Source organism: Mesoplodon densirostris, chromosome 11, assembly GCF_025265405.1.
Source record: "Mesoplodon densirostris isolate mMesDen1 chromosome 11, mMesDen1 primary haplotype, whole genome shotgun sequence".
NCBI classification, from domain to species: domain Eukaryota; kingdom Metazoa; phylum Chordata; class Mammalia; order Artiodactyla; family Ziphiidae; genus Mesoplodon; species Mesoplodon densirostris.
Genome location: NC_082671.1, coordinates 8,069,855 through 8,096,908, shown reverse-complemented (window position 1 = coordinate 8,096,908; position 27,054 = coordinate 8,069,855). Strand labels below are relative to the sequence as shown.

At 50.8% G+C, this 27,054-nt stretch overlaps 2 protein-coding genes across 5 annotated transcripts; one reads left to right on the top strand and one right to left on the bottom strand.

Moving 5' to 3' along the window:
* Nucleotides 1-463: 463 nt before the first annotated feature.
* Nucleotides 464-5,100, top strand: MLF2 (myeloid leukemia factor 2). Its single transcript, XM_060113853.1, has 9 exons — nt 464-655; nt 1,238-1,315; nt 1,569-1,695; nt 1,952-1,987; nt 2,622-2,675; nt 3,065-3,193; nt 3,359-3,518; nt 4,103-4,323; nt 4,566-5,100. Exons 2-8 carry the CDS (start codon nt 1,266-1,268, stop codon nt 4,288-4,290), a joined length of 744 nt encoding a protein of 247 aa, XP_059969836.1. The 5' UTR covers nt 464-655; nt 1,238-1,265; the 3' UTR covers nt 4,291-4,323; nt 4,566-5,100.
* A 12,768-nt stretch (nt 5,101-17,868) lies between these two features.
* On the bottom strand, nt 17,869-24,287 carry COPS7A (COP9 signalosome subunit 7A). Of its 4 annotated transcripts, none has more exons than XM_060112397.1 (8): nt 24,057-24,287; nt 23,484-23,688; nt 21,520-21,595; nt 21,193-21,281; nt 19,883-20,085; nt 19,138-19,243; nt 18,877-19,028; nt 17,869-18,718 (listed from the first exon to the last, which is right to left on the bottom strand). In XM_060112397.1, the coding sequence occupies exons 2-8, from the start codon at nt 23,643-23,645 to the stop codon at nt 18,679-18,681; spliced, it is 828 nt and encodes a 275-aa protein (XP_059968380.1). In that variant the 5' UTR covers nt 23,646-23,688; nt 24,057-24,287; the 3' UTR covers nt 17,869-18,678. The 4 variants fall into 4 exon arrangements, with proteins under 4 accessions (XP_059968380.1, XP_059968383.1, XP_059968381.1 ...); XM_060112400.1 differs by having other exon boundaries at nt 24,143-24,287; XM_060112398.1 differs by having other exon boundaries at nt 24,170-24,287.
* Nucleotides 24,288-27,054: the final 2,767 nt, after the last annotated feature.

The following is a 27,054-nucleotide window of genomic DNA, read 5'->3' as shown; positions in this document are numbered from 1 at the left end:
GGGCCCCGCCCCTGCCTGGAACGCGCCTCCTCTCGAGGGGACTGGCCCTAGCACCTCCCCCGTAGAACTGCCGCCCTTCCTCCCTCTTGGGACGAAAGCTTCCCGGGTAGAAATCTGCTTATTGCTCCCCCAGGGATCCGCCCCACCTCGTGGGGCCCGTGAGGAGCCCGCCCTCCCCCATGGGAATCTGCCCGCGTCCTCTTCCGTCTTCCTCCCCTCGAGGCGATGGACTCCTCTGCTCCTCCCCCACACCCTTACAGGGAGCCTCCTCCAGTCCACAGGACCCAAATCCAGGTTACTAACGAGGCCTCCCCTCCCCTGGTCCCGGAAGACCCCGCGACTCCTCGCTCCGCGGCCCGGGAGCCAGACTCGCGCGCGCGCCCGCGCGCCACAAGCCCGCCCGTGGGCGGAGCTCCGCAGGCCCAAGGGGGTGGGCTGTCCCACCGTGACGTCACTTCCTCCCGGGCCTGGCCGGGGCTCGGGCTCAGTGGGCCGAGGGGGGGCACAGAGGTGGCAGCTGTGCGAGGAGGCGGTTCGGGAGGCCGAGGAGCTCACGCCCGGACCAATCCCGCGTCCCGGGCCGCAAGCCCCGATCCTGCCGCGCACCGAGAGGCGAGACCGGCCGGATGGGCCGCTGAGTCCGGATCGGGGACCGGTGAGGCTCGAGCGGAGCGGGCAGCCGGTCCGGGGTGGGAGCGGCCCGTGGGGCTGCAGGGTCCCCGGGAGCCTGGGTTGCGGGGAGGGGAGCGAGTCAGGCCAGCCTCTCCTGCTCGCCCGGCAGGGAGGCAGGGCCTGGCGGGGGGGTGCCGCCGCCAGGCGAGGAGGGGACGGTGAGGCCCGCCCGGGGGAGGCCTGGCCGCGGCCGAGTGTGAGGAGGGGGCGGGGTGGGGGTCATTAATGCGGGCGGAGGGCCGGCACTTGGGATTCGCCTGCGGAAAGGTGGCGTCGGGGGAAGGGGAGTATGCTTCTGGCCAGGGCTTTGGGAAGAGGATGGCTCTGAGTGGGGGAGGCAGAAAACAGGCTTGGAAAAATTTTCCATGGTCCTCCTTCGGGGAGAGGTTTGAAGAGCTGTGCTTTCCCTAGAGGGTGATGTTGAACACCTGCAGAAGGGTCTCCCTGGAGTTTGGGGGGCCAGTTCCAGTATCTGGAAAGGGACCATGCTCTGAGAGTCCCTGCCCTGAGCGGGTGTGCAAAAAGCCTGGCCGCCTCCAACATTTGAGCCTCCACATCTTCACAGCGTGGAGCCCCCTGGAGCTGAAATCAGGATGTTCCGCTTCATGAGGGACGTGGAGCCTGAGGACCCCATGTTCCTGATGTGAGTATCCCCTCCCCCTCCTGCTCTAGAGCACGCATCCGCTCCACTTCAGGTCTCTTGACTAGTTGAGCCAGACATCTGGGCTCCCGTCGCGGGCACTGATCACAACTTGGTGGCCACTCAGCCCCAGCGCAGACTTCGAGGGGAAATCTGTGCCACTGGTTCCCTATGGCTCTTTTCTTCGGGGGAGGGGCGGGTGGGAGGTACTGACTGCTGGCCCTTCTGCCACCCGCACCGTATACTCCCTGCACAGGGACCCCTTTGCCATTCACCGTCAGCACATGAACCGGATGTTGTCGGGCGGCTTTGGATACAGCCCCTTCCTCAGCATCACAGATGGCAACATGCCAGGGACCAGGCCTGCCAGCCGCAGGATGCAGGTAATGGTGCTGCAACAGACCTGAGACCCGAAAAAAGGTTGGAGTGTGGTCAGTAAAGTGCTTGATTTTTCTTGCACAGCGACCAACTTAGCAAGTGGAATGCCTTCTAGGAGTGGGGAAAGGGCTCTGGAAAAACAGGCTTTGTGATCCCCTTTTGAGAGGAGGACGGAAAAGCAACAGAGGCCATGGGCTTGGTTTGGGGTGGTGATGAGATAGGATGTGGTCCCTAATTTCTGTTCCTTACGTCTTCCCATAGGCTGGGGCTGTCTCCCCCTTCGGGATGCTGGGAATGGTGAGTCCTCATCTCCCTGCATCCTTCCACCTCAGACATGCTCTATACCCTTAGATATTATTTCCAAATGTGCCTCTCTGGATAGCCTTATGGGTAACCCTAGAATCCTCATGTAGCGTTCACAGAGCTCTGGGCCTGCTGTGTGCTGAGTCCTGTGAGTTCACGATGCTAACTTACTGGCTCCTGTACTTCCAGGAGCCGTCCCCATTAGGAAGATATAATTGCCTGATATAGTTGTTCTTTTGAGGAAGGAGGTGCTGTTGAAAGGCCAACTAGAGATGGCTTGTAGAAGATTTTTCTACAGTTGCAGAACCAACCCCTTATAGGTTAGAGTCCAGTGACACTGGCTTGCTTCCTAAAGGCAGGAGGAAATAGGGCGGCCGGGAGAAGGAACGTGGGGTCAGAGCAGCCGTAGAGGCTGAGGAGGAGGAGGGCAGCGGCACACAGGAAGAGGAGCGTGGAGAGGAGCGCGCCTGTTCTGGTCCTGTCCACGAGGAATGGGGAGGAGCAGCTGCTAGGTGTGAAGGAAAGGGAGAGAGGGAACGTGTGGCTCTGTAGCCCGTGGGAGCCTGAGCGCGCCCACCTCTGATCGTGGCCCTGCTTCCTGACTCTGTTTTCCATCTCTTTGCCCCAGTCGGGCGGCTTCATGGACATGTTTGGGATGATGAACGACATGATCGGGAACATGGTGAGACTCTTGCCCCATCCCATCCCCTTCCCTGGCCCTGTTCCCAGTGATGGCTGGCAACACCTTGAGTCCCCAGAGGCGGGAGTGGGGAAGGGCGTACTTGTGGAGCGTGCAAGCTGGATAAGGCCACTGGACCCGGCGAGTGCGGGTTCCTCAGTGGGAAGCAGCAGTGCACCTTATGAAGCGTGCACTTAAGGCTCCATCTCTTCAGGTCCTTCTGGCGTATTGTTGGACTCAGGAATTTGGGGGTAATGAGGAGTCCTGATGTTTTCCTGGTTCTCACGTTTTGCGAGAAAGATATGGGCAGGCACAGGCGGCTGAAGGGAGGGATCCCTTCTCCGGAGGCGAGCCCCTCCTCACACAGCCCTGCTGTTCCCTTCCCTCCTCAGGAGCACATGACGGCTGGAGGTAATTGCCAGACCTTTTCATCCTCCACTGTCATCTCCTACTCCAATACGGGCGCCGGCGCACCCAAGGTCTACCAAGAGACAGCAGAGATGCGCTCGGCCCCAGGCGGGGTGAGTTGGAGGGCTCCTCCTATCCCAGAGGAGGCACGACCGGATGGCCCCCCACAGAAATCCTGGCTGCTTTTTTCAGGATTGGGTCCCGGGCGGCCTTCCTGGGCTGGTGTGGCCGGGCTTTGGAAGGAGCCGCTGAGTGTGCCACGCTCTGCCTTCCCCCAGATCCGGGAGACTCGGAGGACGGTACGGGACTCGGACAGTGGGCTGGAGCAGATGTCCATTGGGCATCACATCCGAGACCGGGCTCACATCCTCCAGCGCTCCCGAAACCACCGCACCGGGGACCAGGAGGAGCGGCAGGACTACATCAACCTGGATGAGAGTGAGCCTTCCTTCCCGCCGCGCGGCCGGCCAGCCTCCCGGCCGGCCGGCAGCCCCTGCCCCGGTCCCGTGAGCCAGGAGATAGCAGCTCTCTCGCCCTACCTCCGTAGATATTTCTTGGGCAAGGGTATGGATGAGCCCCATGTTCTTAACTTACTCGGAGCCTGTTTGTCCGCTTAGGGCTAAGTCAGTGCCGGCAGGTGTCCTCACCGCGGAGGGCAAACTTTGTCACCTAAGTCAGATACTGATAGTAATCTACCCGTCTCCATCTGGATCCGTTGTTTTAGTTCTTCTTACTTATTTTTTTGAAGTCAACAAATATTTATTAAATACTTACAGTGTGCGTGGGACGGCACTAAGTAACTAAGTAATTATCCTATTCCTGACTGCCTCCATGCTGCCAGGAGCCAGGATGAATCCAAAATTGCTCAAGAAGTCGCTTCCCTTCCCCAGCACATCCCCCCACACAGCCCTTCAGCCTTCGCCCTGGGTTTTGGTCGTAGAGCCTGTGGTTCACGGCCCGCGTCTGCCCCGGGAAGCCAGGCGGTACACAGGTGTCGTGTGTGGTCTCCGTGTCCTCCCCAGGTGAGGCCGCTGCCTTTGATGATGAGTGGCGGAGGGAGACTTCCCGATACCGGCAGCAGCGCCCCCTGGAGTTTCGGAGGCACGAGGCTTCAGGCGGTGGGGGGCGGAGGGCTGAGGGGCCTCCCCGCCTGGCCATCCAGGGACCCGAGGACTCCCCTTCTCGACAGTCCCGCCGCTATGACTGGTGAGGGCCCCGGGCCCTCGGCCTCTCGGCCTCTCTTGTAAGTACTGAGGGGGCTGAGGCCTCAGGCACGGGCGGGGGTGGGGAGCGTGTGGCGCCGGGCCCTCAGCCTTGAGGCAGAAGCAGCCCACGTGTCCGGCAAACACCGCCTTTGACAGTCAAAGTTGTAGTTGGTACGGAAAGGCAGAAGAGTGTCCTCACCGGAATAAGGGATGAGACACCGCCCCTGGCTTTTATATTTCGTCTTCCTTTGACTTGTGCTCGTCTCTTTTCCCCCTCCAGGTACGGGCTGAGAGGCTGAGAAGTCCTCCCCTGAAATAACTTTTCCTCTTCAACTCCCACTCCCAATTTAATATTAAATTAACAGGCCAGCTGGCCCCCACCTCTCCCTGGGGGTCTCAGCGAGACCCTTTCACTGCCCCCTTACCTACGTTTTCCTTCTTTAACCTTCTCACCATGATGACTCCACTTCTCTATCCACTAACTTGATTTTTCACTTTGCTGCCCCATCTCTGAAAGTCCTTCCCTTCCCCGTTCTACCCTGCCATGCATCGAAGGGGCTTTTGGGGTGGGCTCTGGGTTTAGGGGCCTCAGCGACCCTGGATCTTTGCCCACCTCCTCCCCGTATTCCCCGCTGCGGGGGCCATAGCCCTGGTCCAGGGCTGTGTGTGGAGGGAAGAACCGGTTCCCAACCCAGTCTCCCTTCCCAGCCGCTACGCGTCATACAAATCTGCCCCACATCCTTCTCTGCCTTTATTTTTTGATCTGTGCAGCTTGTAACTAGGTGTTGATGGAATAAAGGAGAATGGAGAAAAGACCGAGTAGGATTCTGGCGTTACTTTTGTTGTTTTTTTTTTAACTTATTTTACTGAAATGCCATTGATCTACAGTGCTGTGTCTGGCTTCACTTTTGCTCTTTTCCCTGTTCAGTTTCAACCCTCCTGTCTCCTTCTGGTCCCCTTACCTTCCCTCTATCTCCGTGCGTGGCCTTCTTAACTCAAGTTCAAGCCCAGCACCTCAGTGGTACCGCGGTGGGGCTGTCAGAGCTCTGGTGGGTGAGAAGCCGCGGCGGATGCGGCCAGGCTGGGCCGGGGGTGAGACCGGCGGCGGCTGTCCTGCCAGCTCCCTCGCTTTCACTGTACCTTCACTCGTCAGGGGGATTACGGAGCATACGTGTAGGCGCCTGAGGAGCTTTCTGCCCCTTGTCCTTGGGCTTCTTTTTGGCCTGCACTGTGGGTGGGAACACTTGGGGTACAGAGCAGGAAGAAGCCCAGACAACCCCACTCAGGGCTTCAGAGGGGAGGAACTCGGGTCAGCAGCGTTCTTCAAACCCTCCAGCCCCAGTTGTTAACTTGAGCCCAGGGAAGGAGACCAGGGAAGAAAACTAGCCTGGAACCTGAGCAGCACTCGACGGGCACGAGGCACTCAAATTTCTCAAGACGCTCCTTCCTGCTCGACCCGGCTTAGCAAATGGGTCGTTCTGTTCCTCCTGGGGACTCTTCAGTGATGGCAAGTGCTTGTGAGGGTCCGAGGGCAGTTTCTGCTTTATAAACATCTTCTGTCCTTCTCAGTTGGTAAATCAAAGGCAAAAACAGCCCGCTCGAGGCCCCAGGTCCTCTCAGGGAAGGGGCTTTTCCCCACGTCCTTGATGGACAAACAGATTCAAGAGGATTTGTCCATCCTGATGACGTAGAAGGCATAGGAGCAGAATATAGAAATCAAAAAGGGTCTGAGTATCTATAGAGTTTATTTCTGGGACATTTGAAAAAAATCACATGAGCCAAAGAGTTTCCAAGGGATATATATATTAACAGTCTTTGTAAACTATGACATCACACAAATGTTTAATTTTGAATTTTCTATATGTATATATATATATATATATATATATACATATATATATACACACACATATATGTCAACGTGTGTATCCATCTATTTATTTGTATTTATATATTTATGTTGTTATATGCCTTACCATTTTGACTTCTGTATAAGGTCAGAAGTCTGGCTCCATGGCGCAGCCTGAGGGGTAAGCATCAATCTATAGTAACCCTGAATATTAAAGATGGTTATACGTTATGTTGATCAAGTCAGAAGCTACTCTTCTGAAAAAGGGACTGTTTGATTTGCCTTTAGACCAAATTGAAGAATTCATGTATTAGAGCAGCTCTAACTCATGTTATGCTGCAACGAATTAAAGATAAATTTAAATTAAAAAAAAAAAAAGGATTTGTCCAGTCGCAGAACAAGCAGAGACAAAGGTGAGCTTGGCTAGCAGGCACTGACGTCCTATCCAGGGCAGGTACTGAGTCTTAGTAAACAGGCCACTAACGATGCACCACCAGGGTCAACGGAACCAACCCAGTGGCTAAAAGAATCCAGGAATCCCAGAAGTCAAACAGGCAGAGGGAATTCCTCTCCGCCTGGGTCCTGAACTGTGGATGATGGAGCTCAAAGCGCCCACAGCCCTCAGCTGCCAGTGTAACCTGTTCTCTGTCCAGATTGCACGTGGCTCCTCCCTCTGGGTGTGGGAGGAGCTGTCGTCAATCCCTTGAGGAGGCGGCTCCGCTCTGCCACCAGCCCAGTCATGTGTCCTTGGGCAGGTCCCTCCCTTCCCTGGACCTCAGCTGTGGGGTCCCTTCTCACGACAGCTCAAGCCCAACCTCTCCTGGATTCCATTCCCAGTGCCCATGCTTCTGGGCACAGTTCAGAGTAGGGGCTGGAGCAGGACAGGGGCCGCCCTGGTTTCAATCCAGGTGGGTCATCCAGTGCTTCACAGGCTTTCCCATTTGGGTCCCGGCTTCAGACACAGAAACCAACCAGTTTTCACCCCTGCTCCCTGCTCTTGGGTGAGGACCACCCTGCAACCCAGCACGTATTCGTAGGGCCTGGGACAGCATTTTTCAGCGAGGGTACGTGGGGGGGCATTGGGTGTTAGCAAGGTTGAGTGAGACGCTCTAGAAACAGCCCCCTGGCCCTTTCCTGACCTGTCTAGCACGTGGGGTGAGAGCCGGGGAGCAGACACAGGAAGGGACTCTCAGGAAGAATGCTCCCACTGTACTTCCAGGTCCGCGTCCGGAACGGCCCCGCCTCATTCACAATGCCCATCCACAACCCCCCTCCCGCCCAGTCCTCTGCCTGACAGGTGACCAGGGCATGCGGCCACACTCACTTGGACTATTTCCCCCACCCCAGAAAATTACAGGTTGGGAGAGGCTGGTACTTGGTGGGAGGCTGTGAATTAGAGGAGTGAAATGACGACCACAGACTGGGACAAGCGAGCCCTGGCCACACCGCTTACCTCTGACCCTGACGAAGAGTCCTTATCTCTCAACGTCGGTTTCCTGCTTTGTAAAATGGGCCTTTTTCTAGGCTCTGGTGGCAGTGGGGACATGGATTCATACCTCAGAATTACGAGAATTAGGTGAGTTAGTACAGAGGAAGCATCTAACACGGTGCACAGGATGGACATCTGATTTCACCCCCATTACCCTGCCTTTGTCCTGCACCTTCAGTGCTCTAGGGTGGCCCTTGTGCCCGGTTCCATCCTCAGGACCCCCGAGATACCTTCAGACACAGCCTCGAAATGGTCTTACTGGCTTTGCATCAGCCTCCGTTCTCCCAGCTACCGACTATTATCTTTCACCCCCTCATGCTTCACAGACCAACATGTAGAAACGTTTGGGGCTGTGCTGACCCAGTCCTGCTTGCAGTTTGGGAGTTTTCCCCTCCTAGGGTAACAGGGCCTCAAGTCCTAGTAACGCCCTTTACCCAATGCCCCCTTCCTCTGCCCAGTGCCCAAGTCCTATAAACAGGTTACCCAGAGAACCAGGAGCTGATCCACAGGAAGAACCCAGGGTCTGGTCTCCCAGCCCCCATATTTCAAGTCCATTGAACTCCACAGACCTGGCCTGCCTCGATGCCCTGAGTTTTAGGAATGGGTCATTCCCACGCTGAGGGAGAAGCAAGGGTCAAGGGTTCCTTCTCCCAGGGCACTGCAGTGGATCGGGGTAAGGAAAAGTTACCCTTAACCTCTCTCCCTCTTAGACATCAGTGGGCTCTTCAGACAGGAGAAGCGGGAGCCAGATGCGGCGGCCCTAGGAGGGAGAGATGAAGGCGGTTAGGCTCCGGAGGCACCAACAGGTAAGAAACGAGCACGGAGGTGGGGCACAGGGAGAGACCTGGTGTAGCTGCTCCCAGAAGGAGCCTCCCAGCTAGCCTCCATCCCCAGGGAGAGCCTGCGGAGGGCAGGGAGCTGGCGTGGCTTAAGGGGAGGGTACCTGAGGGGCCAGGGATGCAGAGGCTGGCAGAGCTGTGGTAAGAAGGTGGGCCTGAAGCCCCTCTCTGCAGAGAGTGCTGACGGGCTCTGAGCCTTCCCAGCCTCAGTGTGTGGCCTTAAACAGTATCTCCAGGGAGACAGGGGGAAGCCGGGAGTCCTTCCCCTTCTGGGCTCTGCCCTCCTCCCCACAACACACAGACCCCACCCTGCTCTGGACCATCCCTGAGATGAGCTGGGTCAGCAGTCAGGGTTGCTTGAGCCTTTTCTCTGCCTTTTGTGATTCTTCTTCCCTGAAGACTTATCTTGAAGGTGGGAATGGGGTGCTGCCCTGGTTTCTCCCAGCATCCATCCCATCCTCTTCATCTCCTCCGTCACCTGCCGCCTGGATGACTTGCAGGTTCTGAACAATTATCCCCAAGATGCTAGTGTCCTCCAGCCGGGAGACCAACTAAGTGTCTGCGGCCAGGATATTTGGACACATGAAGCTGGAAGATGGGAGAGAAGCGGGCATGAGAAAGGACCGCAGAGGTGGGACCGAATCTCTAAAAGAAGGAGCAGAAATACCCTGGGAAAGGTCAAGGTGACACTGAGGTGGGAAATGGTCTGATGAAAGTAAACAAAGCTAGATTCTTAGAAAACCACTGTTGAGAGACTTCACTGGCGGTCCAGTGGTTCAGACCGCGCTTCCACAAGGGGGGCACAGGTTCGATCCCTGGTGAGGGAACTAAGATGCCGCATGCCCCACAGTACGCCATCCCCCCCCGCCACTGGTGAACTTAGTTAAAGGTATCCTAGATTTGGGGTGGGGGGATTCCCAATTCACAGGGAATGTGGCACAGAAGGACAGAAGCTGATTCTTAATACAGATAGAACTTAATTCAAGCAAACCCAGTATATGATATAAATAACAATGTTAGAGTTGAAATAGACCTCTGAGATCGCCTTCTCTGGACGTTCCCCAAAGTGGAAGCAGATCAGAATTACCACCCCAGACCCACTAAAGCAGAATCTCGAGGTTGGAGAGAATTCCAGTGCAGCTTAGCAACGATTACAGATGCCATCCAAACCTGCTCTTATTTTATTGCTTAAGGGACAGGTGGCTTGTTGAACATCATACAGCTACCTAGCAGCACTCAAGAGCCAGGACTCAAAGTCCAGACTGACACAAAAGATACTAATATGCTGTACAGCATGATTCACCATGGGCGTCCTTTAAATAGAAAGTTCCTGGATTATGTTTTTTTGTTTTTGTTTTTTTTGGCCTCGTGGCATGCAGGATCTTAGTTCCCTGACCAGGGATCCAACCTGTGCCCCCTGCATTGGAAGTGTGGAGTCTTATCCACTGGACCTCCAGGGAAGTGCCCTTTGATGATTTTTTAAAAAATATTTATTTATTCGTTTGTTTATTTTGGCTGCACTGGGTCTTAGTTGCGGCATGCAGGATCTAGTTCCCTGACCATGGACTGAACCTGGGCCCCCTGCATTGGGAGCGTGGAGTCCTACCCACTGGGCCACCAGGGAAGTCCCCCCACTTGATGATTTTTTTAAATTTCAAATTTATATTAACATTTACCCAAGTATTAGCATAGTCTTTAAAACGATGGATGCCAGTAGCCCAGCATGTCCGTTTTTTTCAATATTTTTTTAACATACCATAAAATTGCTGTGTGTATGTTCTTTGAGTTTGAACACATGCAGATTTGTGTAAGCACCACCGCAATCAGGACCACAACAGTTCCATCACCCCCAAACCCCCTCCTGCTGCTCCTTTGTGGCCACCCCTCCCTCCAGTCCTAACCCTTGGCAACCACTGATTTGTCCACCATTGCTATAGTTGTGCCATTTCCAGAATGTCACATAATGAAATCATATACAGGCATACCTTGTTTTATTGTGCTTTGCTTTATTGTACTTCACAGATACTGCGTTTTTTACAAATTGAACATTTGTGGAAACCCAGCATCGAGCAAGTCTGTCGGTACCATTTTTCCAACAGAATTTGCTCATTTCATGTCTCTGTGTCACATTTTGGTAATTTGGGCAATATTTCAAACTTCCTCATTATTATTATGTTTGTGATGGTGATCAGTGATCTTTGATGTTACTATTGCAAAAATATTATGAGTTGCTCAAGGCTCAGATGATGGTTAGCATTTTTTAGCAATGAAGTATTTTTTTCCTTAAGATTTCATTGTTTTATTTGGTTATTTATTTATGGCTGTGCTGGGTCTTCGTTGCTGCGCACAGGCTTTTCTTTAGTTGTGGCGAGCAGAGGCTACTCTTCGTTGTGGAGCACGGGCTCTAGGCGTGTGGGCTTCAGTAGTTGCAGCAGGCGGCCTCAGTAGTTGTGGCTCGCGGGCTCTAGAGTGCGGGCTCAGTACTTGTGGTGCACGGGCTTAGTTGCTCCGAAGCACGTGGCATCTTCCCGGAGCAGGAATTGAACCCCTGTCCCCTGCATTGGCAAGCAGATTCTTAACCCCTGGACCACCCGGGTAGTCCCCAGCAATGAAGTATTTTTAAATTAAGGTATGTATATTTTTTTAGACATAATGCCAGTGCACATATAATAGACTAGAGTATAGTATAAACATTACTTTTGTATGCACTGGGAAAACCAAAAAATTCACGTGACTTGCTCTGGAACCAAACCAACAATAGAGGTATTGCCTGTGGTATGTAACCTTTTGAGAGTGGCTCTTACACTCAGCATAATGCCTTTTAGATGCACTCACGTTGTGTGTATTAATAGTTCACTCCTATTGATGAGTACTGTTTTACTGTGTGTTTATAGTTTACCCATTCATCTGTCAAAGAGCATTCCAGTTGTTTCCAGTTTTTGGCAATTATGAACAGGAGTGCCATAAACAATCATGTACACGTGTGTGAACATGTTTTAATTTCTTTAGGAGTGAACTGGCTTGGGATTGCTAGGTCACATGGGTAAGTACATATTTAACTTTGTGAGAAAATGCCGAACTGTTTCCCAGAGTGGCTGCATCATTTTGCATTCCCACCAGCAATGTAAGAGAGTTCCAGTTGCTTTATATCCTTGCGAGCAGTTGGTATTGTCAGTTTTTATATTAGGTGGCTGGGTATTCTTTTATTCACAGTGAGATATTTATAGATATCTCACCATGGTTTTAATTTGTACTTCCCTGATGATTAATGATGTTGAACATCCTTTCATGTGCTTATTTGTCATCATTATAGCCTCTTTGATGAAGTGTCTAAGTCCTTCAGTCATTTTTTTCAAAATTGGGTTATTTTCTTACAGTTGAGTTTTAAGGGATTTTTGTATATTCCAGTTAGAAGTCTTCTGTTAGATAGGGATATGCAAATATTTTCTCCCATTCTTTAGTTTATCTTTTCCTCTTCTTGGTGTGGTCTTTTTCAAAGCAAAAGTTCTGAATTTTTTTTTTTTTTTTTTTTTTTTTGCGGTACGCGGGCCTCTCACTGTTGTGGCCTCTCCCGCTGCGGAGCACAGCCTCCGGACGTGCAGGCTCAGCGGCCATGGCTCACGGGCCTAGCTGCTCCATGGCATGTGGGATCTTCCTGGACCGGGGCACGAACCTGTGTCCCCTGCATCGGCAGGCGGACTCTCAACCACTGCACCACCAGGGAAGCCAAAAGTTCTGAATTTTGATGAAGTCCAACTTACCACCTTTTTCTCTTATGAATCATATTTTTGGTGTCATATCTAAGAACACTTTGCCTAACTCCTGGTAACTAAGATTTTCTTCTGCTATCTTCTGAAAGTTTTATAGTTGTACATTTATATTTACATCTCTCTTCTTGGTTGTGTTCTGGTAGCTTGTAACTTTGAGATTTGGTCCATTTCATCTAAATTGTTGAATTTGTGTGTAGAATTATTTGTAGTATTCCCTTACTAACATTTTAATGTCTGTGGGGTGTGCAGTGATATCTCCTTTTATTCCTGATATTGGTTATTTGTATCTTCTCTCTTTTCTTTCTTTCTCTTTCTCTCTCTTTTCTTTTTGGTCACTATGGCTAGAGGTTTATCAATTTTATTGACCATTTCAAAGAATCAATTTTTTGTTTCATTGATTTTTTTAAAAAATATTTATTTATTTGGCTACATCAGGTCTTAGTTGGTGCGTGAGGGCTCTTCGTTGCAGCGTGTGGGCTTCTCTCTAGTTGTGGCATGTGGGCTCAGTAGTTGCGGTGCACAGGCTTAGTTGCCCTGCGGCATGTGTGATCTTAGTTTCCCGACCAGGGATCAAATCCACGTCTCCTGCATTGGAAGGTGGATTCTTAACCACTGGACCACCAGGGAAGTCCCGATTTTTTTCTTTTCTGGTTTTCATATTCATTATATTCTGCTCTTGTGTTTTCCTTCTACTTGCTTTCTGCTTATTTTTGTTCTTCTTTATGTACCTTCTCAAGGTAGAAGTGCAGATTGTTGACTTCAGACCTTCTTTACTAATACAAGAATTTGATACTATAATTTGTCCTATAATCACTGCTTTAGATGCATCTCATATTTTGTTATTTTATATTTTCCTTTTTGTTAAGTTCACAATACTTTCTAATTTCTCTTGAGACCACATCTTTGATCTCTGGGTTTAGAAGTGTGTTGTTTAGTTTCCAAGTGTTTGGCAATTTCCCTGTTCTCCTTCTGTTATTGATATCTAGTTTTAATTACATTATGGTCAGTAAATATACTTTGTATGACCTTAAGTCTTTTAAATTTGCTGAGGTTTGTTTTATGACCCAGGATATAGTCTATCTTGGTATAATAAATGTTCCAAGTGCACTTGGGGGAAAAAAAGGGTTTTCTGCTGTGTTGGGGAGTGTCCTATAAATTTCAATTAGTTCCTGTTGGTTGATGGCATCATTCAGTTCTATATACTTCTATATATTCACTGATTTTCTGTTTACTTGTTCTGTTGATTACTGGGAGAGCAGTTTTGACATTTCTCTTTTACTATAATTGTGGATTTGTTCATTTTCTCCTTGATATCTATCAGTTTTTGCTTCATGTATTTTGAAGCTCTGTAGTTAGATGCAGACGCATTTTAGAATTATGTCTTCTTGGAAAACCAAAGTTTTTTTTGTTATTTTGTTTTGTTTTCTTTTTTGTGGTATGCGGGCCTCTCACTGCTGTGGCCCCTCCCGCTGCGGAGCACAGGCTCCGGACGCGCAGGCTCAGCGGCCATGGCTCACGGGCCCAGCCCCTCCGCGGCACGTGGGATCTTCCCGGACCGGGGCACGAACCGTGTCCCCTGCATCGGCAGGCGGACTCTCAACCACTGCGCCACCAGGGAAGCCCTCACCAATTCCTTTTAAGTGTAGAAACCTGACCATCCCCAGGTCCCTGTACTTTCATTCCTTTGTGTTGTAGTAGTTGTCACACGTATTACGCCTAAGAGACTGAAAACCCCATTCAGTTAAGCTGTTTAGGTGAGATTCATGCTCACTCTGCAGGTGAGCCCAGGAGTTCACACAGAGCTCAATGGGGCTGTTCTCTTGATCTCCCTCCTTTCTGCAATATCCTGACACTTTCCGGTTCTCTGGGGCTTCCCTTCCCAATCTTCTGGCCCAAAGTCGGGGCTTTAGTTTCTCTACTCTGCTGGGCATTTCTCACTGTGTGTCTGCGCCAAGCATCAAGAGAACAGAGAAGGAAAAAAGCAGAGGGGATTTGCCTCACATTTTTGGGACCAGAGCTCCTGTGGTCAGAGAGAAGGGTTCTCCTCCCTAGAGTTAAGTGCCTGCCAGGCCACTGTTGCTGTCATTGTGCTGCCGCCACCATGGTATTCCCTGGGGCTGGAGGTGGGAGAAGGGAAAAAGAAAAACGGGATTTCCCCAATCTCTGACCCTTAGGAGTCCCTTTCTGCTCCCTAGATGTGCAATAGAAGACTCCAAAGGGAGCTCTTTCAGTTCACACCTCATGTACACTTCTAGGTTTTGGGCTGTCTTTGAGTCTAATCTGGGCAACACTGGAGGTGGGGGGAAATGGTAAACTCACCACCGGTTTAGTGGAACTTTGAATTCGCATGGCTTGCAGGACCCCAGTTCCCCGACCAGGGATTGAACCCGGGCCCTCGTCAGTGAAAGCATGAAGTTCCAACCACTGGACTGCCAGGGAATTCCCTACTTTGTTTACTATTTACCATAGATCTCGGGTAACTGCTCCATGCATTCTGTCCAGTAGCATGAGAGAGACAGAGTGGTGTGTGCCTTCTCCACTTACGATCTGTGTGACCCTAGGCAGGTTACATAACCTCTCTGTACCACTTCTGTCATCTTTAGAAAGGGATAATGGTGATATTAATCTCAGAATGTTGTTGTATTAAATGAGTTTATATACATAAAGCACTCAGAACAGTGCTTGATCACAGTAAGCACTTAATAAATATTATTTATTAGTAATAAATAATATTATTTATTATTAGAAATTATCATAGAAATATTGGAAAATAGAGACAAAAAGACAAAAATCACCCAAAATCCCAATGCCCAGAAGTATAATATATGCATTATGGTTTGTATTATTTCAGATTTTTCAGTCAAGATGTATTTACCAACTGATTGAAGTACAAGTATAGGACTGGATTCCCCATGCATGCCCCACATTACACGTTTCACATTAGGGGAGCTGCGGTGGTCCACAGGATGGAACCTTTCTGCCTCTAGGCCTTCATCCCACTTTTCTTCCCACTCAGATTGCTCATCCTCCCTCCCCTTTATCAGGTTAACTGCTACTTGGGTTTCTAATTTCAATGTAAAGGTCACATCCTCAGAGGAGGCTTTCCTGACCCCAGGCAAGTAGATACCCTGGTAAGCGCTTTCATGTCACCCTATACTTCTTAGTACCTATCACACTTTTAATTATATAGCAATATACTTAAGAACCTCAGAAGACAGGACAGGTCCTCTCTCTCGCCGTGTACTCAAAGTTTCACCTTTGCGCATCATTCTCTTCCAGATGGTGACCCAGGGCCTCCTCACCCATCCTCCAAGGTCCTGCAGTAGAAGCCTTTTCAGCTGATCCAGGGTGGCACTAATCTGGGCAAGTCTGCTTATATAAATGGGACATCACAGCTCAGCGCTGAGTCAGTGAGGGTAGTGAAGTCCCATTTCCAGTCCAATCCCAGAGATTCTAATTCAATAGGAACTGGGTTCTGGGAATATGCATTTTCAAAAGCTCCCCTGATAATTCTGATGCCGGTGGACCAAAGAAACACTGCCTGAGGTGGGAAACTTCTGACATGCCTTCCAATGATCCTTGCCTTCTGACAGTCACTAGGCTGAACCTGGTGACTAGTAAAATTGATGGGATGTTTCTTCCGTGATTAGGTTACAAGTCTGTGATTTCACCTTGCTGATATATTCTCTCTGGCTCTTGCTCTGATGAATGGGGCTGCCTCTGACATACAGTCAGCCAGGGAATGAAGTCCTCAGTCTGACCACCTAGAGCTGATGAATCCTGTTGACAATCACTGGGTGTGCCTGGAAGTAAGTCCTTCCTACTGGAACCCTGAGATGAGACGCCCTCGCTAACACGGTGCTGTAGCCTTGGGAGGGACCCTGAAAACTCAGCCGAGAACTCAACTTAGTTGTGCCGATTCCCGGACCATAGAAACTGAGATAATAAATGTGTGTTGTTTTAAGCCACTAAGTTTCAGGGTAATTTGTTACACAGCAAGAGAACTCATACACTGCCTAGACTTGCCCTGCTGAACTCCCTTCTCTCCACCCATGTTGGAAGTTGAACCTAAGCAGAGAATTTCTGACCTCTCTTTAACAGGATCGCGTGAGACATTGCCTTTGCTCTTCTTGTGCATAAAGGTGCACCCCAGTCCAGTTGTGGTTTTTACCTATGGAGACTTCGTCTTCACCTTGTGTCATCTGTTTCATGTGCATGAACTCTGAATTCACAGGAAGGCAAGTTCTCTTCCTCTTCCTCCCTACCACAGTGGTCCAACCCTGAGCTCCTCTGAGATTGCTGTACAGCAGGGATCAGCATGTGAGAATGTGCAAGTGCTGATAGGACTTTTGGTTGGGAGAATCCTCCTGGTGCCCTAGGCTTGGTTATGCATGGAACCCCTAAATCCTGAACCGAATTCCATGGTCAAAAACAGCCCACAAATAATCCACTCCCCCATCTCCAAGCCTTGGGAGCCAAGAGCCCTGTCCTTGTAAATCAAAGACAAATTGCATTTTCATGTCCCTGGGGCTGTGAATGGCCCCTCCTCCCTCTTTGGGTGGAGGACCAGGCAGTCCCAGCCCAGCCCACACCAGATGGTAGAGACACCCACTGAAGGCCGGCACTAGACAGATCAGGGCAGTTGTGGAGTCATGGCTGGAAGCAGCTTACAGGAAAATGATACTGAAGTTCAAGGGAAAAATGGGGCCTGGGCAGAGAAAGGGGGCACAGGCTCGAAGCACCAGGAGTTAGTGATTTCTGCACAGTGGACAGTGTGGGAGGAAAAAGGGGTTTATTTCAGAGACTTAGACTCAAGATGCAACAGGCTCAACAGGCTAGTCTAGGCCAAAGCTAAAGCGAGAGGCCAACATGTCAATTCCCGAGACAGGGCCCACTGGACTGGTCCCATTAAGTCTCCACTGCCCGGCAAGATAACTGGCTCACCCGGCCCACTTTTAACCGAAAACTCAAAACTCGGGATCTACCCCCACTTCCAATTCTACAACTGACACCTTCAGGACCAGTAAAGAGTCTGTCCTACATCTCCACCTAGAGGACAGCACAAGTTCAGGAGGGCAGCTTGGTCAACACTGGGACCCTCAGGAGGCAATCGCCTCTCATGCACGGGCGGGGGGGGGGGGGCAGCTGTCCCTTACACTAGAGCTTCCCAATTTTAGGGCGTGCGCAGCAGTGCACTGAGCCAAGACCAATCCTCCCAGCTTGCTGCTCGGACGCTCTGCCTTGGACGGGGACAGGAGCCCAACTGCTGCTTCTCACTGAGATCTGAGAGTCCTGTGTGGTACTGATGCAAAAACTGAAGTTTACTATCAACTCTTCCGCCCACAATTCTGTAAGGTGGAAGGAAACAGACTGAACTCAAGCTCCTTGAGAGCAGGGACAGTGCCCGTCACTTTGGACCTCCAGAGCCTACCACATGCTGGTGCTCGGTAAGCATCCACTGCTTCTTAAAGAATGCCGAGATACTGAGCCAATTTGGCCAAAGTCAAACGGCCCACGATCTAGGTCTCCAGTACCTGGTTCTTTTGTCTTTCCAGCACTTTGCTTTACAGTGGACTGAGAATGAGCCTTCTTCCCATCCACAAACACCAAAGACAGAAGATACCCAGTTCAGGGCGTGTTTGTAGATAGACTTCTCATAGATTTATTTCTGTGTCATGTTATATATAGATATACGTATATATACTCTTTTTATACAATCTATATCCCCTTCCCTTCCCCACAAAGCTCACAGAAGGAAGTGTAAATCCTTCCAGGATTGCCATCAGGCTTTCTAAGACAGCCAGGGCCCAGAAAGGACCATCTCGCAACAGCTGGAGAAACAGCTGCCCTGAGGCTCTGGGGTCATTGCAGCAGCAGCACTCCCAGGACCCAAGGGGGGGAGAGAGGACAGGAAACAACTGCAGAGTGACAGGATTCTAGGCTGTGGGTGTCCAGTGCCTCCTAGCATGGCTCCCAGAACTCTCAGGGTGGGAATAAAGGTGGAAGCCCTATGGCTCTTCGGATGCTGCCCCAACAGGCCAGTGGGCAGGAGGCGGGGCATGCAGGGCTGGGGCGGAGGAGGGGGAAGGGATCACGTGTGGGTTATGCTAGAGACACGGCAGCCCCACCCACTCAGCAACGTATAATAAACAGGGACGCGACTCCTAAAGAAATAGGGGAGGGAGCGTGGCAGGGAGGAAGAGGGGACAATGGGACCCACAAGAAAGCTCCATGAAACGAAAAGTACCAACAAAAACATGACTTGTACTTGCCTCCCCCCCCAGAGACGGTGTGGCCTACGCCTGGGGGTGTGGGAGAGGAGAAGGGAGGTGACGGGTCACGAACTAGGTTATCAGCTGGCCAGGGGCACGGGAAGGCTCTCTGAGGACTCCTAAGGGGCAGGCAGGCAGCTAGGACCCCACATCCCGGAAGAAACGACAGTCCCTTCAGTTCGACTTGGACCAAATCTTGGCGCTCCCTCGGAGCCTGGCAAGGGGAAGAGAGAGAGAGAGAGGCTGCAGAGAACCCCCTCAGCGCCGCAAGCCCCCCACCCCCGTTCCCGACCCCCACGCAAGTGACTGAAGGGACGAGGAAGCAGCAGCAGGGCACCGGGGACGCCGGCGGCTCCCGCCACAGCCGCTCACCCCTTGCCCTTCGAGGCTTTCTTGCTGGGCTGGCGCTGGTTGCTGCCTGGAGCCGGTTCCCTCAGCTCCGTCAGGTGCTGCTCGGGGTCCTGAGACGTGGCCGCGGCGGCGGCAGCTGTTGTGACTTTAATGGTTTTTTTCAGGTTGGCGACCTACCAGGATGAAAGGAGTGGGGAGATGGAGGAAGGTTCCAGAACCTGCCAGCCCCTGCCCACCCGCTCTGCCTGCGGCCGTCACTGCCCGGGATGCCCGCCTGCTCACCTCGCTCTCGATGTGCTGCTTCAGGCCCAGCTGCTGCTCCTTGTGCTGGTTGGCGCGGCCCACCTGCTCCTCGATGCCTGACAGCACCACCTCGCAGCCCACACACCTGCGGGAACGAGGGCCGGCAGAGAGGGCTGTGATCAGGCTCACGAAAGACACACTTGCAGACACCCCCAAGTCTGGCCATCCAGACCCCCGTCTGAGTCAGAAGCCTTGCCAGGGCGCCTGGGAGCCGCCCGCGACGATATTCCCAGGACCCAGCAGTATACTCAGGTAAGATACAGGAGGAGAGAGAAGTGCCCGGAGCGATGTGCAAGACGGGAGTAGGAACTCCCAACACCAAAACAGGGTGGGGAGGCGAAACAGGAAGAAGAGGAGGTGTCTTAACCAGCTCGAGTCAGACAAGAAAACAGAAGCGCGAGAGGCCTGTGGCCTGTGGACAGGGCTGCTCACTGACCGGGGGGCTGCATGCAGCCGGAGACAGGTGACCCACACCCCAGGGGGTGCGCTCAAGAGTACCCCCTCCCTCCCCCGGTTACTACACCAAGGACGCGCCTTCCGCCTCCTGCCCCCCGGGCCCTCCTCCACTCTGTTTCTCCCTCAGAAGCCTCTGGAGGAACGAGCTCACTCCCCTTCATCCTCTTGGCTTCCACCTCTGCCACCCGGCCCAACTCGCCCCCCTCCGAAGCACCCCTCCCTTTCTTGGGGCGAGCAGAGAGGGGACGGCGCCGGGACACAGTCTCACCACTCCTGCAGGGTTCGGGCGATGGCCCTGAGGTCCTGGCGCTGGATGTCCCGTCCGATGCTGTAGTCGACCTCCAGCCGCTGGTTGCGCTGGTCCAGGGAGCCGCGCAGCACGTCGGCGTACACGGCTTCGATGACGAGGTCTTCCAGCTGCCGCACGTTCCGCAGGGCCAGGGCCTCCAGCAGCACTGCGTATGGGATACACTGGGGCCCAAGGGCGGGCTGGGGCTGTGAGGTTCCGCAGCAGAGAAGGGCTTCCAAGATTCTTCTTCCCTCCATCCCCCCCCCCCGCCGCCCACCCTCCGCTCCTACTCCTAAATCGTCTCCTCTAAGAGGCTGGTTCTAAGGTAAAATAAATAAAAGTACTCCCACCAGAGAAATAACAACGTGAGAAGAACAATCTTAAATAAAAGACATATGCTGCCCTACTCCGTTCCCTCCCCCACCCCAGGGTGACATCTGCCTGGATGTCCATCCTCTGGCCCAGCTCAGGACAGAACACGGACCTGGTCAAGAGGAGCCTGACATAATGGGAGGATGTGGTGTGGGAGAGGTCTGGAGCTACTCTGTTTACCATTTATACTCCGTCTACCTCCAAAGAGGCACCTTGCAGTAGAGAGCCTGGTTTAAGTAAAACCACGAGCATGCCGGAGAGTCAGTAACAACTGGGAGACGCAGGTGGGCGGAGGCGGATAGTTAACCAAAACAGAACCCAACAGGATATACAAAGACACTTCTGGGTTATGTATTTCTTTCTTTCTTTTCTTTTTTTTGGTCGCCCCGCGCAGCTTGCGGGATCTTAGTTCCCCGATCAGGGATTGTTGAACCCGGGCCACCGCAGTGAAAGGGCCGAGTCCTAACCAGTGGACCGCCAGGGAATACCCTGGGTTATGTGTTTCTTATTTTAGCAAACAGAAGCTGGCACCTCACCAGAAGAGAGAGCTTCGTTCCAGCTCTGGATGCCGCGGCCGTTTGCAGAGGACTTTACAGCGGGGGCAAGAGGGGGCTGCTGAACAACAGTGAGCGGTACCCTAGTTGCTATTCTGACCCCAAACATAAAAGATGTTTCAATTAGAACTTAAGTTGGTTGAAAAAGAAAAACAAAGTAGAAAACTAGGAGAATAATATTCAGCCTCAAAGGCTGCAGGTAACAGAGTTCAGACACAGACCTTGGAGGGGCATGGGGCGAGACAGGAAGAAACAACACGGTGGTCAAAGGCTGTCCAAGTGCCATTCCCTTCAGACGGACCCTCGAGAAGGGAGATACAGAAGGGTTCTCTGTGGCTCAGGACTGGGGGGACTGTCACTCACCTTGACTTTGGCAGCCAGGGTGACGACTGACAGGTGTCGAAGCTTATTCTTCTGAGCCTCTGTGAGTGGGGGAAGATTCCGGGCTTCAGCTAGAAAAAAAAAAAGACAAAGAAATCCTGATTTCACATTTGTGGAAAGCCCTAGCCTCCTTCCCTTGCCTTTTTTTTTTTTTTTTTTTTTTGAGTTTTCCATGCCAATTCAGGTCTTGACCCTGACCCTGTGTACTTAAGGGATCTAAGTCGGGTATCCCAGGAATTTCTTCTAAGTCCCTCGGTAAACTGCCCTCCTCCCACCTCCAGTCTCCAGACCTCCAGCCCCTCCTGTTACCTAAATAGTCAGCGTATGTCCCATAAGCAAACACCGTGAGCAGCCGGAACGTGGAAGCAAAGTCACTCTCAGCCAGCTGTGAGAACATGATGGGAGAGAAGAAGTGACAGGAAGGGCCTCTCTCTCCACCCTCCCAGCCTTACCCAGTTTGAGCTCCACCTTCTGGCCCCAGCCTTCCCCTCCAACATTAGCTTCCCAGCTCACCGAAAGGAACTCTCTGCCTCTCTGATCACTCTCCCCACAGGAAGGCCTCACTTCCACCTCCAGGCCTTTGTTTACACTATCCCCCCAATCCGCAATGCTCTCTTGCTCCATCTGCCTCCAATTCCTACCCTAAATTCAGAGTTGAAAACTTTCAGTGTTTAGTATCTAACACACACACACCACGCACACCCCCCAACCATTGCAAACTGTTTTGTCTGGTCCTTAGAGTATATTTAGCATTTCTGAATTTGAATACCTTTAGGGGATCTGCTGTACCCCCCCAATTCACCAAAGACTTCTGCCTCAGCCTCCCTCCCTTCACGGCTGCACGAACTGAGCAGGCACTGGGATTAGTGGCCTCTGCTTCAGACCGGCCTCCCCCGGGAGCTTTCGTCACCCAAGCCAGCCCACCCAGACCTCCTCTCCTCCCACTGATCACCCACTTAGTCAGTCGGAGCCCACCTGAGGTTGTTACCTAAGAATATCTTTCTTTTCAACAAGATTACAGATGTGGTCTCTGGTATCCCACTTAGGTCTAGCAGAGCTGTACGTGTAGTTGGCTCTGCTGATAAATACTTGCTAAATAAATGATTTACACATGGATATCCATTCACCTTCTCTGTGCAACTGGAATGTAAGTTTCAGAAGGGGAGCACTGGGTCTTGTACTTTTCTGGTATTCCCAGATGACTAGCAGAGTGCTAAACAGGCACCCAAAACATACTTCTTTTTCTTCACCCTGATTCTCTTTAATTCCACTGCAGAGAAAAGCAGGGAAAGAAGGCAGCCAGTTTTCTTTGGACCAGTATTCCAAAAGGCTAAATTCGTTAACTCAATGACTGGCACTCAAAACCTTAACTCATAGTTGTCCACCTACCACTGTCATAGCATCTCAGGGCTTCGGCTGGTGTCACACATCTTGGCAACCTACTCACTCTGGACTTTAAACTCTTAACTCTGCCGCTTCTGTGTGAACAGTTCTCTCTGCTGTGTTCCTAGCATCTTGCCATGTGTCTTTGGGAAAAAGATAACTTCTACTTTATCAAACTTAAGTGAATTAGCATATGGTGCAAACGGGAGAGAACAGGTCATGCCAATTTCACATTCATTCCTTCCTCTTATACCAGACTTTATACTTTCCCATAATCTCATCTGATTTCTACAACAATAGTGAGGGGCAGTATCAGGTCCATTTTTTTTTTTTTTTTTTTTGCGGTACGCGGGCCTCTCACTGCTGTGGCCTCTCTCGTTGCGGAGCACAGGCTCTGGATACGCAGGCTCGGTGGCCATGGCTCACGGACCCAGCCGCTCTGCGGCATGTGGGATCTTCCCGGACCGGGGCACGAACCCGCGTCCCCTGCATCGGCAGGCAGACTCTCAACCACTGCGCCACCAGGGAAGCCCTCAGGTCCATTTTTAAAAGAAAATTTAGGCCCTAAAATAAAAGTGACCTGATCAAGGCAATATGATTATTAAGAGCTACAACACTGATGGAGACAGGCTAGAATCAGGTCTCCTATTCTGAATCACAGGCTCTTTTGCTTAAAAATGAAAAATACTGGGTTTTACAGATCATTCATCTCCAAAGGGGAATTAAGAGGTTTACTTGCCGACTTACTTCTGCATGATGCCAGTTAATAATCACCATATTCTTGTTCAACTGAATGGTTATGGGGTTGCAGAATGAGCCCTGCCCACCTGTTCTCAAATTCAAACTTTAGCCCCAAGCCTCCCTGGGTGCTATCCAGGCCAAGAACCCACCTCTCTAACATTAGGCATATCCAGCAGTTCCCCAAACACGTAGACACCAGGGGCCTCCAGCACCTGGTGGATGAGGGTGGCCAGCGCTGCCCCCTTGGCCGACTTCGCCAGGAGCAGAAATTGCTCCTGGTTCTGCCCTGTCACCTTCACCTCGGCACTCATGGCTGCACTGAGCTGGGGGTACCTGGGCTCAGGAAGTCTGGAGCTGCAAGGAAAGAGGATGTGAAGCTGGAGGTTCCTGAACTGGGGAGGATGGAAAGCACAAGGCCTAGGACCTCTATTGCAGAGGCACTGAGCCACTTTTGCAACGAGGAATCAGAGATGGAGCAGTCTAACACTTGGATCTAGGAATCCTAAATTCGGCCACTTCGATGGCAGCCTGGCTGACACAGGGTTGCCACGCCCACCTCCCCCATCCCTGGGCCTATCCCCAAGTCCCACCAGTGCACCCCATTGAAGCCCACGGCACAGGTCTTAGTGGGGGGAGGGATGTCACACAGTGTCCACCCCAACGACGACGCTCCCTCAAATCGCCACTGTGCCCCGCACATGCCCCGAACCACGTGACCTCACCCTCGGGATCCTTCCACGTGGCTCCGCCCCCTCCCTTAAAGAGGCCGCCCAGGGACCGTGGGCTCCCGCCGGCTGCCCCGTCGTACTCTGGGTCAGACTCTGCGGACAGCTACCTGGAAGCTTCGTCTTCCAGCGCACCGGGCGGGGCCCCCGCTCCGTCACCTCCGGCAGCTGTTACCAGCCTTTCCTGCCAACTCCCTGCAGGGCCGCTCTGGCCCCTAAACTCTATGGCTGGCTTCCGGCCGTACTTCCGCTCTTACGGGGCGGGCTTCGGGAGCGACATGCCCCGCCCTTGCCTCTGACTGCTGAAGCTCCCGTGAGCGAAGTAGGCATTCTGCTCTCTGATTGGCTGTTGCAGAAAGAAGGACGGGCGCCTTTTTTCCGGCTTTTTTCGATAAAACTTTATTGTTGGAAGAGTGCTAGACGCTAAAAGCGGAGGGAACTCCAGGTCTCAGGCCGGTCCCGGCAGTTCTAAGCTGCTTGAGATCTGGACATCTGCCTGCACGGGGTGCCTGAGGCGAGAGGAAAGCTGTGATCGAAAGAGAGGGGGAGGAGGAAAAAAGCCTGGTGGGATGAGGAGGAGAGAGGACAGGGACAATCAATAACAGAAGTTGAGCAGCAGAGGTCACCTGGGTAGCGCAACCACTCATTTTTTTGGAGGATCTAGAGAAAAGAGTGGAAACGGTAAAGGAAATAGTAATAGCTAGCATGTATCGAATGCTTACTGTAGTTCAGGCATCTTTTAAAATTAAAAATGTATCCCACTGAATCCTCGTAACCTTACAGCATCCCCACTGTGACTCCAGAACACCATCTGTCATGATTACAACATGTACTTATAGGGTGATGCTTTCCTACACATTGACTTTTTTAATTCCCGGGAAGGAAAAAAACACTAGGTGGAGGGAAGGCATATATTGTTATTCTCATTTTATAGATCAGAAAATTGAGGCTCATAAGAATTCAGAGTTTTCCCTGGAGCCCATGTCTTTTCAAACCTGGAGCCAACTTTCCAATTCACCGTGATACTTTAGGGGAAAAAAAAACCCTAACATTTCTGTAGTGTTTTTTATTTCATACCGGGCTCGCAGAAAGTCAAACGAGAGCAAAGTTAACGGTGTCTTGGAGCCTTTGTGTGAGGCACTGAGTTAACAGCTTTACTTCATTCATTTGATGCTTATAACGATCCATTATTGTTTCCATTTTCCAAATGGAAAAACTGAGGCCCAGGGAAGTTAAGTAATTTATAAGTACTGGAAAGATAAAGGGAAAAAGAAGATAACTGAAGAAAAAAATCATAGAACTGGTAGACTGCTGGAGCTGAGGGGACTTTAAGCTCAATGTTTATGGTCCACATGGCTTGGTTCATGATACAAAATGAGAAACAGAAACAGGGAAAGGACAAAGAGAAGGAGAAGAAGAAAATGAGGAAGAAGAGGCAGAGGAGGAGAAAGAAGAAGAAATAAATGAAAGAGCCGATACATGGAAGTGAGGAGAAGGAATCAAAGGCATAATAAAGCATCCAAAGTTTGAAGGAACCAAAGAATTAATGAGTCCAACCTTATCCGTTTAAAGAGGGAAGGAAAATGAAAAATATAAGGAAAGAACGAGAAAAGAGGCAACGTATATTCTATTATGTGCCAGGCCTTTATTTGTTCAACATTTTAACGACTTTTATTATTATTTGGCCTTGTGACATGGAGGATATTAGTTTGCCAATGAGGGATAGAACCCTGCCCCCTGCAGTGGGAGCACAGAGTCTTAACCACTGGACCGCCAGGGAAGTCCCTTAAAGACTTTATATTTTTAGAGCAGTTTTAGTTTTATAGTAAAATTGAGAGGAAGGTACAGAGATTTCCCATATACCCCCTGCTCCCACACATGCATAGATAACCTCCATTATCAACATCAGACACCAGAATGGTGCATTTTTTACCTAGGATAAACCTGTATTGACATATCATAATCACCCAAAGTCCATAGTTTACCTAAGGGTTCACTCTTGGTGGTATACATTCAGTGGGTTTGGAAAACTGTATAATGACATATATCCATAATTATAATATACAGAGTATTTTCCTTGCTGTAAAAATTTTCTGTGCTCTGCCTACTTATCTCTTCCCGCCTCCTACCCCTGGCAACTACTGATATTTTTGTCATCTCCATCACATTGTCTTTTCCAGAATGTCATAGAGTAGGAATCATACAGTATGTAGCCTTCTCAGATCGGTTTCTTTCACTTTAAGTTTCCTTCATGTCTTTTTGTGGCTTGATAACTAATTTCTTTTTAGTGCGGAATAGCATTCCATTGTCTGGATGTACCAGTTTGTTTATAAATTCACCTACTAAAGGACATTTTGGTTTCTTCCAAGTTTGGGCAATTATGAATAAAGCTGCTATAAACATCCATGTTCAGATTTTTTGTATGGACATAAGTTTTCTACTCCCTCAGGTAAATACCAAGGAGCCCCATTCCTTGATCATATGGTAAAAGTATGTTTAGTTTTGTAAGAAACTGCTAAGCTGTCTTCCAACTGGGCTGTACCAATTTGCATTCCCACCAGCAATTAGTGAGAATTCCTGTTGTTCCACATCCTCACCAACATTTGGTGGTGTCAGTGTTCCAGATTTGGGCCATCCTAATAGGTGTCTAGTGGTATCTCATTACCGTTTTATTTTGCATTTCCCTGATGACATCTGATGTGGAGCTTGCCATCTGTACATCTTCTTTGGTGAAGTGTCTCTTAAGGTCTTTGGTTCATTTCTTAATTGGGTTGTTTTCTTATTTGTTGAGTTTTAATAGTTTTTCATATATTTTGGATAACAATCCTTTATCAGATGTGTCTTTTGCAAATATTTTCTTCCAGTCTGTGGCTTGTTTTATAATCTCTTGATACTGTCTACCTCAGAGAGGAAGCTTTACATTTTAATTGTCTACCTTATCAATTATTTCTTTCATGTATAATGTCTTGGTGGCATATCTAAAAAGGCATCACCA

Excerpts from the sequence above, each read along its gene's own strand:
- COPS7A (XM_060112397.1), bottom strand. The coding sequence starts at position 23,645 with ATGAGTGCCGAGGTGAAGGTGACAGGGCAGAACCAGGAGCAATTTCTG. Across the intron at positions 21,596-23,483 it reads ATATGCCTAATGTTAGAGAG|CTGGCTGAGAGTGACTTTGC; the intron begins GTGGGTTCTTGG and ends ATGTTCTCACAG. Across the intron at positions 19,244-19,882 it reads GCCCGAACCCTGCAGGAGTG|GTGTGTGGGCTGCGAGGTGG; the intron begins GTGAGACTGTGT and ends TCGTTCCCGCAG.
- MLF2 (XM_060113853.1), top strand. The coding sequence starts at position 1,266 with ATGTTCCGCTTCATGAGGGACGTGGAGCCTGAGGACCCCATGTTCCTG. Across the intron at positions 1,988-2,621 it reads CCTTCGGGATGCTGGGAATG|TCGGGCGGCTTCATGGACAT; the intron begins GTGAGTCCTCAT and ends TCTTTGCCCCAG. Across the intron at positions 3,519-4,102 it reads CTACATCAACCTGGATGAGA|GTGAGGCCGCTGCCTTTGAT; the intron begins GTGAGCCTTCCT and ends TGTCCTCCCCAG.